The 13,951-nt window shown below is 40.8% G+C and overlaps 1 protein-coding gene across 1 annotated transcript in view; it reads left to right on the top strand.

Annotated features, from left to right (window-relative positions):
• DNAJC1 (DnaJ heat shock protein family (Hsp40) member C1) overlaps positions 1-13,951 on the top strand; it is a 252,179-nt gene that overhangs the window by 105,762 nt on the left and 132,466 nt on the right. The window contains exon 7 of the mRNA XM_080646065.1: positions 3,917-4,007. Within this exon, the coding sequence (XP_080502191.1) occupies positions 3,917-4,007 (91 nt within the window). The remainder of the gene's footprint in view (positions 1-3,916; positions 4,008-13,951) is intronic.

Genomic DNA, 13,951 nt, shown 5'->3' on the forward strand with positions numbered 1-13,951 from the left:
TGCAAGTTCCACCAGGTGGTGCCAGAGGTAGTCCAGAGGGTGGGACTATTCCATATCACCAGGCTGATGCAGTATGGAAAGGAATGCTCCACTCAAGACTGATTGTGTTTCAGATGTGGGAAATTAACTCAGCACAGTGATCTTCATGGCCCTCCCTTCAGCTCTGTCTAGAGCTACAAACCCAACTCTCTCCTCACATAACTCTAATCCGCCTCCCTCCCTCCATGGGAGCCAAGGATGAGTGGCTACAAACAAGATTTTGTGTGTTGGCCCTTTAAGAGAGTGTTTGTGTCTCTAGTGGATTCCTGTCTCTCCTTGGGGAAAAGAATCTCCTCAGATTTTCACAACCAGGTGCTATATGGACACCTCTTCCTGGCTCTGGTGCTCTGGGCTGGGGACACCGCTTGGGGTGAGACCCTATACTTCTCAGTGGGAACCTTTGCTGCTGATACATTTTTCTGGAATCAGCCACCACCCCTTGGACCAGGCCAGCCCTTTTCACATGTCTGCCCTTCTACCAGTCTCGATGTGGCTTCTTCTGTAAATCCTTGGTTATAGACTTCTGTTCAGCTAGTCTTCGGTTGCTAATTTACGATGATTGATCTATAAGTTAGTTTAATTCCAGTGTGGTTCCAGGAGATAAGTGTAGCTTCCACCTACTCCACTGCCATTTGGGATCATCTAAAACTGAGATCTTAATCCTAATAATCTGGCTTCAAAATCTATCCTCTTAATCACTATAGTGTCTTTCACATTTCATAAATAACTTATCTGTGCCCTTCTTTTCTTGTGTGGTGTCACATTTTCTATTACCCTAAAGGAGCCAATATCTTCCTGACTTTTTCTTTCCTTACTATTAACCTACTCTCAGCCCTAGCCAGTTTTGCTCAGTGGATAGAGCATCAGCCTGTGGACTGAAGAGTCCAGGGTTCGATTTTGGCCAAGGGCACATGCCCAGGTTGTAGGCTCAATTGCCAGGAGGCATGCAGGAGGCAGCCGATCAATGATTCTCTCTCATCATTGATGTTTCTGTATCTTTCTCTCCCTCTCCCCTCTTCTCTGAAATCAATAAAAATATATTTAAAAACAAAACCTACTCTCAGGAAATACATATACATATGCTCATTCATTCATTTACATCAAGGAATAAATGACTGATATGGTTTAATATAAAATAATTCTACTTCAGGGTTGAATTTTCTTAGGGACACGGGGAATGTTAAGGGGCCATAAAACCTTAACCAAAAACCTTGTTGAAATTTAAAGCATATATGGGCATGGGAGAACAAGTTAATTGTATGCATGGCATTCTGTGCCCTCAAATTATACCATTATTTAGTTGGCCCAAGCCTTGTGGGAATTCTTCTAGTAGAAATGAGGAACATAATGTGGAATGGAAAGAATAAGAGATACATCTTTATTATATTGATTAAATTATTTTAGAAATCCTATTATTCCCCTAATTCATTATCAAGTAGAGAGTTCTGATATAACCCCGAGAGACATAGACCCCAGGGGAAACTTTAACTTGGACAGTCACAGATGAAGAGAGATAATCCCATCCTAGGGTCTAAGTGTTTATGCATTTATACATGAATCAAGGTAGAGCCAAGGATTGAACTTTGTTCCTAAGAAATAAAACCCTCTCATGTGGGTATATGATTATTTGCTCTAGGTATCTTAAACCTAGGACAGTTACCCTAGTGCAGTGATTTTCAACCTTTTCACCTCATGGCCACAAACTACTAAACATCTGCAGCACATCCAAAAATACATTTTTTGACTATCTGACAAAAAAAAATGTGATTTTTATTCATCTACACCAGACAGCTATTGTGGTGGTAGCTGTTGTCATTTTTTTATTTGACAGTCTAAGGCAGTGGTCGGCAAACTCATTAGTCAACAGAGCCAAATATCAAAAGTACAACGATTAAAATTTCTTTTGAGAGCCCAATTTTTTAAACTTAAACTTCTTCTAATGCCACTTTTTCAAAATAGACTCGCTCAGGCTGTGGTATTTTGTGGAAGAGCCACACTCAAGGGGCCAAAGAGCTGCATGTGGCTCGCGAGCCGCAGTTTGCCGACCACGGGTCTAAGGGAAAAGAGGTCAATGCCCCTGACTAAATAGTCAGATATTGCATATTTTGAAAAATTCTTGTGGCACACCAGTTGGAAGAATCACTGCCCTAGAGTTATTTTTTATACCTCTCATTATTCTATATCAGTCAGTCATCATTTCTTTCTATCTAGTTTCTCATATATTTCTATCTAGTTTAGTTCAATGAACACTATTGAATGCCTGCTTTATGCTAGACACTGTGCTCTGGGCATATAAGTACTTCTATCTTAAATTTCTAATTTTCTAGGAAAGAATATAGCATGATTCAAGCAATCATAGAAGTGTGTTTCAATACAGTAGCAGTATACAAGAGGAATTACTTTGTTAGGGAAGGCACCTTGAAAGACTTGCAAAGGATATGATGCTTGAATAGGATATGATGCTTGAAAGACTTGCAAAGGATATGATTCTTAAAATAGATAAGAGTTCTTCAGAATAATGGTAGAGTAGCAACACATTCTAGCTAGAGGGCAAAGCATACACAAAGACATGGAAGCATAACACAGTGTGACCTGGCAGCTATAGGTAATAGCACTATAGAATAGATGAAGTTTGATCAAAGGGTGGTGAAAATTATGTTTTTTGGTGTTTTTTTTTTATTGTCAAGAGCTTTATATGCCTAGAGTATCAACTTGTTTTTCTCCATGTCTGTGATTATTGAAGGCTTAGTCTTTTTTCAGTACTCTGCTAAGTCATACATATGTACCGGTCCTTTACACTTTAGCCACTGTTATCTTGACACCTAAGCATTTGTATACAGCATGTGTTCTTAATCTTCAACCCTCCACAATAGGAACTGATATCTTAGTATAGTAGAAGGAGGAATGACAACTTTCACTTGTATCTACACATGGTCATATAAGTTTCATAATCAGATTTGCATATAATAACTTTGAAACAAAATTAGAGTTAAAGGACTAATATGAAAATAATGTTAGTACAATAATACAATTTAGCCCTAACCGGTTTGGCTCAATGGATAGAGCGTCGGCCTGCAGACTCAAGGGTCCCAGGTTCAATTCCGGTCAAGGGCATGTACCTTGGTTGCGGGCACATACCCATTGGGGATGTGCAGGAGGCAGCTGATTGATGTTTCTCTCTCATCGATGTTTCTGACTCTCTCTCCCTCTCCCTTCCTCTCTAAAAAATCAATAAAAAATATATTTTAAAAAATAATAATAATAATACAATTTACTATACAAAATAATTTAATTCCATTAAACAAGTGTCTTTTTTCCTGCTCTCTCGTCATGTGAAAAAAATGCACAATGGAAGAAAACAGGAAGAGGATACTTCCCTTCCATATCTGAGAGAAAATACTTACATGTATACTCATGCAATGTCTGGCTTTAATCAGCTAAGACAGTAAAATTATAGAAAAGTGTTCATTTAGTTTCTTCTGTTCATCATAAAATTTGAAAGCATAAACACAAAGGAAGACTCGTTGTTAAAGAATATACTGTTTTAGCCCCAGCCAGTATTGCTCAGTGGTTAAAACATCGGCCTGCACACTGAAGGGTTGTGGGTTTGATTCCCAGGCAAGGGCATGTACCTGGGTTGCAGGTTCGATCCCAGGCCCCACTTGGGGCTTGTGGAGGCAATCAATTGATATGTCTCTCTCACGTTGATATCTCTCTCTTTTTCTCTCTCTCTTCCACTCTCTCAAAAAAAAAAAAAAATCATACCCTTTGGTGAGAACTAACAAAACAAAAGAGAACATACTGCTTTAAAATAAAGTTATGTGGAAAATAATATCAAAACAAACTGATTCTTATGTTAATTTATAACTTTTTTAAGGATGCTGGACAGTTTTATGCTAAATATAAAGAAACAAGATTGAAGGAAAAGGAAGATGCATTGACTAGAGCTGAACTTGAAACACTTCAAAGTGAGTTTTAAACATTGTCTTACTGTGTTAACAAAATCATATAAAACTGATTATTTAAGTTTGAATTTTCCCTTAAGTTCAGTAGTAATTAAATTTTCTATGTCTTTTATGCCACCCTATATATAAAGTTAGTTGTTCTTAATGTATAATATGTGGAAAATACTGTATTAGTAATTACTGAGCCATCCACAGTTTAATATCAGAAAGAGAGAGAAAATCAACATGGGTCATATAGTTCCTCAAGTCCAAGAGGCATCCAGAATCTGGAAATCCTAAAATACTCCAGTGCTGTAATTGTCATTGATATAATATTATGTGTCAAGTCTATCCAGTTATCACCCAACTTGCTGTATTACAGTAGTAAGTGGGCAACCTGGAAAATCAATGACTTTTGTTTTGAAAATTTTGCTTCATTTGTATTAGTGTTATATAATATGAAAAACCTTGACTACATTATAGTATGTTGAAGTCTTTTATTGAACACTAAAGGCAGTTATTGCTGATTTTAGGAGAAGTGGAACATAAAAGGCATTTTCCTCATTTTCTTTTTTGTCTAATTGTTGAAATAGTTTCAATTAAATTGAATAAATAAGACTAAATGTAATTTTTATTAAGTAAAATCTATACTAATAAAAGGGTAATATGCTAATTAGACTGGGTTAGGGGCGATCAGGCCAGCAGGGAAGCAAGCAGTTAGCAGCGATCCGGCCTGCAGGGAAACAAGCAGTTAGGGGTGAGATCAGGCCAGCATGGGGGAGCAAGCAGTTAGGGGTGAGATCAGGCTGGCAGGGAAGGGCAGTTAGGGGGTGATCAGGCCGGCAGGGGAGGGCAGTTGGGGGTGATCAGGCTGGCAGGGGAGGGCAGTTGGGGGCGACCAGGCTGGCAGTGGAGGGCAGTTGGGGGCGACCAGGCCGGCAGGGGAGGGTACTTGGGGGCAATCAGGCAGGCAGGCAGAGGCAGTTAGGGGCGATCAGGCAGGCAGGCAAAGGTGGTTAGAGGCGATCAGTCAGGCAGGCAGGCAAGCGGTTAAGAGCCAGTGGTCCCGGATTGTGAGAGGGATGTCTGACTGCCAGTTTAGGGATTGGGCCTAAACCAGCAGTCAGACATCCCCTGAGGGGTCCCAGATTGGAGAGGGTGCAGGCCAAGCTGAGACACCCCCTCCCTCCCCAATGCACGAATTTCATGCACCGGGCCTCTAGTGTTTACATAAAAGTTTTCTAAATCCTTTAAGACTAGTCAAAATGTGCCTTTACATTTCTTTATTTTTGTTAAGAGCATTTAACAGTATTTAGCATTAATTTATTTATTACTGTTGTTTACCATATGTTTCCCCCAATAAAATATAAGTTTCAGGTCTATTGTTTCTATCAACCTGAAAGAGTCCCTGGGACACAGTAGGTGCTTGATAAGTACTTGACTGAATTCATGAAAGTGAAATCTCTTACTTTAAAAATTCCATTGTATTTTTGGTTCAGACTTCATTTCTTTCATGGATCTGGATTCCTAGAAAAGTGCATGGTGTGCCCAGTACCAATCTGGGCACAGAAGACAATGCAAAGATCACTTTGCACCTATAAATGAATGTACATGACAGCATGCATAGTTTTATAAAATAATTTGTGTACTTTGAGGATATGTAGTAAAAGTTTTTCTGCAGCATATAGTAGTAATTTAGTCAAATCAACCTAGAGATGAGCAACTGTGGTATTAGTACGTAATATCACACATTTAATATACAGAAAAGTGGTGTTACCTATTTCCCTTCATATACTGAAAGTCCTAGCTTTCTGCCTTCACCCTGACATCAGACCATGGTTTAAGAATAGATAAGAATTACGTTCTCTTCACACCCAAAAGTTCATTGCCACTACCTAAATGTGTGCCTTTGAGGATTTTAGTTTTCTGATCTGTCAAAAAAAAAAAAAATACAAAAAAACATGTTGGACTAGATTACCCCAGTGTTAGTTTTCTATTGCTACTCTAACAAATGGCCACAAATTAAATGGCTTAAACACAAATTTATTATCTTAGAGTTGTGTGGGTCAGAAGTCTGACATGGATCTCACTTGCCTAAAATCAAGGTTTATCAAGCAGGGGTGCATTCCTTTTCCAGCTTCTAGATTCCTTGGATCCTGGCCCCCTTCCTCCATCTTCAAAGCTAGCAATGGTTCATCTCTTACTGTTCTTCTAGTGTCACATCTCTGTCTGAATATAACTGGGAAATGTTCTCTGCTTTTAAGGACCCAGGTGATTAGATTAGGTCACTTTGGAGAATTCAGGATAATCTCCCTTCTCAAGGTGTTCAGTCATAATCACATCCACAAAGTTCCATTTCCCTTGTGAAGTAAAATATTCCCAGCTTCCGGGAATTAGAATATGGTCATATTTAGGGGACTATTTTTTTTTTTTTTTTTTTTTTGCCTATCAGAATTCTTCAAATGTCTGGGAAGCTTTAGCACAGGGACTAGTTTTTTGTTTTGGGGGGTTTTTTCTCTCCAGAATTGAGTACAGTGTCCTGGCACATAGTGAATGTTTAGCAAATGGATGAGTAATTGAATATATGAATTAATGTAATGCCATGAATAGTAATGAGTATCATGTGAGCCCCTATTCTATACAGAACTCAGATTCAGGAGCATGTAATTTAATTCAAAAGTTTCAACAAGTACAAACTAATATTCAAATCAACTATATAACTATATAAGTCAGATTTCCATTAAGAGAAAAATTTTTAGGATAAGAGAGAATTACATATTAAGATTGACTGATGTGTGTGTTGGGGGAGTAAGGGTGGACAAATGATTATTAGTGCCATATTAAACCTAAGATTGGAATAGAAGCTGATGTTATAGCAGTTGTTGAAATAGTTTCAGTTAAATCAAATAAATCAATGAATAAATGAAACCAAATGTAATTTTTATATAATTGTTATTAAATAAAATTTTTACATAAAATTTTCTAAGCCTTTTAAAACTAGTCAAAAGGAGGGGAAAAATCATATCTCTATATATAAAAGCCTAAGGGACAATCACAACTGAATGGACAACCGAACAGTCTGTGTGGGGCGACCAGGCTGGCAGGGTGGTTAGTGAGGGGCGACCAAACGACCAAGCAGCAGGCTGTGTGGGGTGACCAGGCCGGCAGAGGGGGCAGTTAGGGGCAACTAGGCCAGCAAAGGGGGCAGTTTGGGGTGACCAGGCCAACAGGGGGGCAGTTAGGGACGATCAGGCAGGCAGGCAGGTGAGCAGTTAGGAGCCAGTGGTCCTGGATTGTGAGAGGGATGTACAACTGCCGGTTTAGGCCTAAACTGGCAGTCAGGTATCCCCCGAGGGGTCCCAGATTGGAGAGGGTTTAGGCTGGGCTGAGGGGGACTCCCCTCCCCCATGCACGAATTTTGTGCACTGGGTCTCTAGTTTTCTATAAGAAAAGAGAAAAATATTAAACTAACTCTTTGATATGTAAATGGCATATAACATTAGTTTTCTGTGTACCATATAATGATTCAATATACTGTATGTATATATTGCAAAGTGATCACAACAGTAAGTCTAATTAATAACCATAATATTGTAACTGGTAATTACAAATGTTTTTTGTTGTGATGAGAACTTTAAAGATTTATTCTCTTAGCAACTTTTTAATATATAATACAGTATTATTAACGATAGTCATCATGCTGTCCATTCTATCCCCAGAACTTATTTATTTTATAACAGCTTATTTTTATGTAGTTTTTGTAACAAACCATTTGTTTTGGCATATATGAATTCTCTCATAATAATGGATTAAATATGTACACTAAAATTCTTTGAAAATAGAGTTTAACCGTAAAGTATTTATCATAGTACAGAAACTTCCTTTTGAAGTTTATGACCATTTTTCCAAATTTGTTAAAATATTTTTGTTCTGTCTGTTTGGTAGCAATTCTCAGATTTAATAATTATCTCTTATTTTTTATTATTTAATAAAAAAGATTACGTACAGAAACACAAATTTTAAAATCTGAATATACACTGTGTACCAGTAAAAATGTGTAATAGTTTACTAAAAAGTTTGAAAATTCATCACTAGCTTATCATTTCTTGAAACTAAAAATGGAAAAACTAAATACTGAAAAGCATTTTGGCCAAAACCGGTTTGGCTCAGTGGATGGAGCGTCGGCCTACGGACTGAAGGGTCCCAGGTTCGATTCCGGTCAAGGGCACGTACCTTGGTTGCGGGCACATCCCCAGTAGGAGGTGTGCAGGAGGCAGCTGGTCGATGTTTCTCTCTCATCGATGTTTCTAACTCTATCCCTCTCTCTTCCTCTCTGTAAAAAAATCAATAAAATATATTAAAAAAAAAAAAAAAAAAGAAAAGCATTTTGAAGACAAAACTCATGCTAGGCCCTGAGTAATAAGACTTCTGTCACACACATGTTTTGATATCAGTATATTTAGAAAAGGTGATGGTATCAACATTAAGAATGTTAAAGTACAGTCACATTATTAATGTCAGAAACTGTCATGCATTTTTAATATACTCTCTAATGGTTACATGCAAAGGATCTTTTAATTAATTTTGTGAACTTCATTACAGTGTTCTGCATTGTATCCTTTAGAATTATTATATAAAGGCCCCAAGTCCCCCAATGTGCATTTCATTTGCCCCTATTCTTCTTCATTTTAAAGAGCATCATTGGAATATAGAGTTCATAACAACATTTCTATCTGCTTAATTGAGTAAATGCATCTCATGCAGATTAGCTATAGCTATTTTATGCTGCCTGTTTTTCATGACCTAATTGCTAATTTGCCCTCAAGTCTGTCTGCTTTACTGCTAAGATTGTGCAGTATCCTCTGATGGCTATCCTAGAACTGCCTTGAGTAGGGTGTGGTGCTCTTAAGAAAATGATATTTTAGAGGGGGATATACAAAAAGGGTAAATTTCTTTAAAAATAAATATTCTTTTAGGAAGTTTCCATGCAAAAAGTGTGATATCTATTTGGAAAATTTGGGGCATTTAGTTCTTTACTAGAGGCCCAGTGCATGAAAATTCATACACTGGAGGTGAAGGAGGTCCCTCAGCCCGGCCTGCCCCTTCTCACAGTCTGGGAGCCCTCAGGGGTGGGAGGCAACCCAGCCATCAGTGGAAGGCGACGCCCCATCACACTTCTGCTGCTGCCACTGCCGACAGCGCAAGCCTCATCCAGCCCTGGTTACCTGAGATTCAGGCGGCCTTAGGCGACTGGGCAGCCACCATCTGAGGCTTGCCTGCACCTCGGGCCAGCCCTGGGCGGCTGGGGGCTGAGGGGACTGGGGAACTCTGGAGGCAGGTGCACGGCAAGGCCTGCCGCCCCAGCAGGGCTGAGGGGACTGGGCGCCACCATCTTGTGGCTGTGGATGCCGCCATTTTTGAGGGCAGGGCAGTCAATTAGCATATTCCCTCCTTATTGGCTGTGGGTGCCACTATCTTTGCGATGGCATGAGGGCCAATTAGCATATTTCCTCTTTATTAGATAGGATTATAAACCTTTAATCAATTTTATGTTTTAGGTTTAAACAAGTTGAACATTTATAAATACAAGACTTTTTCAGTGTTAATAATACTTTTATATATTTTCTATTTATATGAGTTTATTCTAAACAAAAAATTGTGAAATCAGAGTCCTGTCGTGAAACACTCCATATCATGAATAGGAAAAAATGCATTTGAGTTATTTTATAAAAAAACTAGAGGCCCAGTGCACGAATTCAGGGCCCGGAGTCCCTCGGCCTGGCTAGTGATCGAGGCCAATCGGGGCTGCGGGAGGTTGGCCAGGGGGAGGGGCCGTGGGAGGTTGGCCGGCAGGGGGAGGTTGGCCGGCAGGGGGAGGGGCCGCAGGCGGGAGATTGGCCGCTGACCCCACCCCCAATCGGGCCGGTTCGGTGGGCATCATAGTGACTGATTGTTACGGCATTTTGGTCGCTGGCTTTTTATATATACACTAGAGGCCCTGTGCACGATATTCGTGCATGGGGGGGCGGGGTCCCCTCAGCCCAGCCTCCACCCTCTCCAATCCACAACCTCTTGGGGGATGTCCGACTGCCGGACATCCCTCTCACAATCTGAGACCGCTAGCTCCTAACTGCTCACCTGCCTGCCTGCCTGATCGCCCCTTACTGGCCCCCCTGCCAGCCTGATTACCTCTAACACTTCTGCCTGCTGGCCGGATTGCCCCTCACTGCCCGCACTGTCGGCTTGGTCGTCCCACGGAGCCTGCTGTTCGGTTGTTTGGTCACCCCTCACTGCCCCCCGAGCTTGCCTCGTGGCCCCATGCAGCCTGCTGTTCAGTTGTTTGGTCGTCCCTCACTAACCCCCCTGCCAGCCTGGTCACCCCACGCAGCCTGCTTGTTCAGCTGTTTGGTCGTCCCTCACTAACCCCCCTGCTGGCCTGGTCACCCCACATACCCTGCTGTTTGGTTGTTACTGTGAGGGCTTCGTGACCAATTTGCATATTATCCTTTTATTAGTATAGATTATTAGTGTAGATAGATGATTTATAGAAGAAGCCAATTGAGCCTGGTAGGATGGTGGACAAAATAAGGGCTAACTTTGTTCCCACAGGCTATGGCTGAAGTTCCAGAGGGGTATCTCAGCTGCAGGGGTTTCCTCTGAGAAGTGCGGGGCCTAAATCCCAAGCTGGGCTCCTCAGCTCTGAGCACCAGAACCAAGAGGAAGAGGAGGCCACATAACATCTGACTGTGCAAGCAGCACAGTTTCTGTCTGCCAGGAAAACATGGGAATCTGCTTGAGGAACAGGCACTCTCTGCACAGAACTTCATTTGCAGCCACTCACCCTAGCCTCTGGCGGAGGGAGGATGGGGTGAACTAAAGTCCTGGGAGGAGCGTAGGAGTCAAGCCACCAGGATCTCTGTGCTAAGTTACTCTACCACACTGCAGACATCATCTTTCTTGGGTGGAGCACTCCCCTCTGTGTGGCATCAGCCTGGGAGAAATCAGTTGCCCCACCCTCTAAACTTCTTGCCCCAAACTGAGGAGTCAGCTGCCTTGGCCAGGGTGTAGTGGTCTGGACACACTCAAGGGGTGTCAGTGGCTGAGTGTGGGGCTTTGGGGTGGGAGCCAATCCAACCAATTTCCTGTGAACCTGATTGGCACTTCCTCCTCACAAGATACCTGACAGAACCACCCTCTTGGCTTCCCGTAGACCCACTCTCTGGTCTTTGAAGGCCCCACCCACTTGACTCCTAGTGGTTCTGCCCTGCTGAGCTCAGGGCAAAATCCAAGACAGACTGAGTCATGTGGCTCTTAGACAGGGGCCACACCCACTGCCTTCCCTGAAGCCTAACCAGCACCTCCCCGTCGTGGGAGATGCACTAGCCCCATTCTCCCAACTCTGCCAGAAGCTCTTTCAGTGACTGAGCCTAACAAGCAGTCTGTAGGCAAAGGTAGCTAGAGGTGGATATGGGGGTGCCTTGGGAATTTGCTGACTTGTCTCTGGGTCTGATTCTGGTCAAAGCCAGTCTTGGTGTGCCTCTTGGTCCTTTCCACATGCACTCAAGCCCAGCAGAGAGAGCAACAAACTGTGGATCACTTGTAGCTCCAAACAGGTTGCCAAGGGCAAGGCACAGACAGTGTCTGAGATAGGCCTGCACCAGAATCCCTGCCAACAGTCCCAGAACCAACACACGCAGTAGCCAGGCTCAAACAATGCCAGAGCAGAATCCAATAACTTCACAATCGGCATATCCAAAGGCAGATCTCAGCAGGAACCAAATTCTGCTGGGGAAAATATCTCTTTGATAGTCAGTACCTGCACAGGAGCTTGCACACTGTGGTTGGGGTTGAGTTTCACAGCCAGCCTGAGGGTTGATCCCATCCATGCATGAACAGGCTAATAATAAACAAAACTGGATTACAACAGGAGGGCTCATATAACACACAAGGACATTCCTTGAGCACCCAGCTCAGGTGATGAAGGAGACTGCGCCATTGAGTCCCACAGGACACCTACTTAATAAGGCCACCCCACAAAGACTGGGAGTCATAGCAGGTCTATTTAATACACAGAAACAAGAAATACAGTTATGTACAAAGGAGCTCCTATAAGACTGTCAGCTCATTTCTCAATAAAACCATCAAGCCATTAGAGATTGGCATGAAATATTCAAAAGAGGCTTCCAAATGGGGTGACAAAGAAACAGGCCCCAAATGAAAGAACTCTCCAGAAAAAGGAACTAAATTAATGCAAGCAAGCATTTTATCAGATATAAGTTCAATGTACTGGTTAAAAGGATGCTCAAGGACCTTAGTAAAAACAAAAACAGCATGAAAAAGAATATAGAAACCATAAAAAAAAGGACCACTCAGGAATGAAGGATACTCTAAGACAGTGGTTGGCAAACTCATTAGTCAACAGAGCCAAATATCAACAGTACAATGATTGAAATTTCTTTTGAGAGCCAAATTTTTTAAACTTATACTTCTTCTAATGCCACTTTTTCAAAATAGACTCGCCCAGGCCGTGGTATTTTGTGGAAGAGTCACACTCAAGGGGCCAAAGAGCCGCATGTGGCTCACAAGCCACAGTTTGCCGACCACAGCTCTAAGAGAAATAAACAGTAGGTTGGATGAAGCAGAGGTTTGAATCAACGATTTGGAAAAGAAGGTAGCAGAAAACACCCAAATAGTATTGGCATGAAATATTTAAAGTGATGAAAAATAAGGACCTACAATCAAGATTACTCTACCCAGCAAGGCTAGCATTTAAAATTGAAGAAGAAATAAAGAGCTTCCCAGACTACAAAAAGCAAAAGGAATTCGTTGTCATTAAGCCAGTAGTTCAGGAAATGTTAAACCAGTAGTTCCTCTTCTTTAAGAAGAAAAAGAAGAGGAAAAAGAAAACAAGAAAAACAGAGGAACATAGTTTTAAAAGAATAAAATGCCAGTAAGTATGTACCTCTCAATAATCACCTTACATGTAAATGGCTTAAATACTCCACTAAAAAAATCATAGGGTAGCTGAATGGATAAGAAAACAAGACCTATCGGCTTCTCTACAAGAGACCCACCTCACATTGAAAGATACACAGACTAAAGGTAAGGGGATGGGAAAAGATATTTTATGGAAATAGGAAAAAAAATGACATAGCAATACTTATATCTGACAAAATAAACTTTAGAAAAGGCTATAGTAAGAGACAAAGAAGGACACTACATAATGAAAAAGGGATCAATCTAATAAGAGGATATAACCCTTGTAAATATTTATGCTTCCAACATAAGGGCACCTAAATAATAAAGCAAATCTTGATGGACATAAGGGAGAGATCAATAGTAGTACAGTCTTAGTAGAGGATTATAACATGGCATTGATATCTATGGATAGACCTTCCAGACAGAAAATCAAGAAGGAATCAGCTAACTTAAATGACACACTAGATCAAATGGATTTAATTGATATCTTCAGAGCATTTTACCCCAAGCAGCAGAATATACATTCTTCTCGAGTGCATATAAAACCTTTTCTAGGATAGACCACATGTTAGGACACAAAACAAGTTAAAAAGACTGAAATTATATCAAGCATGTTCTCAGACCATAATGGTATGAAACTGGAAATCAAACACAAGAAAAACACAAACACAGGGAGGCTAAAGAACATGTTACTCAACAATGAATAGCGGTTAACAAGGAGATCTAGGAAGAAATATAAAAAGATACCTTGAAACAAATGAAAATGAGAACACAACAACCCAAATCTAGGGTACACAGTGGAAGCAATCCTAAGAGAGAGATTTATAGCATTATAGGCTTACCTAATAAACAAGAAAAATCTCAAATAAACAATTTAACTTTATAATCGAAGGAACTAGAAAAAGAGCAAACAAAGCCCAAAGTGAGTAGAATAAAGGAAATGAATGAATGAATGAATAAATAAATAAATAAATAAATAACAGTACAAA

This window comes from Plecotus auritus (assembly GCF_963455305.1).
Source record: "Plecotus auritus genome assembly, chromosome: 1".
Classification (NCBI taxonomy): Eukaryota; Metazoa; Chordata; class Mammalia; order Chiroptera; family Vespertilionidae; genus Plecotus; species Plecotus auritus.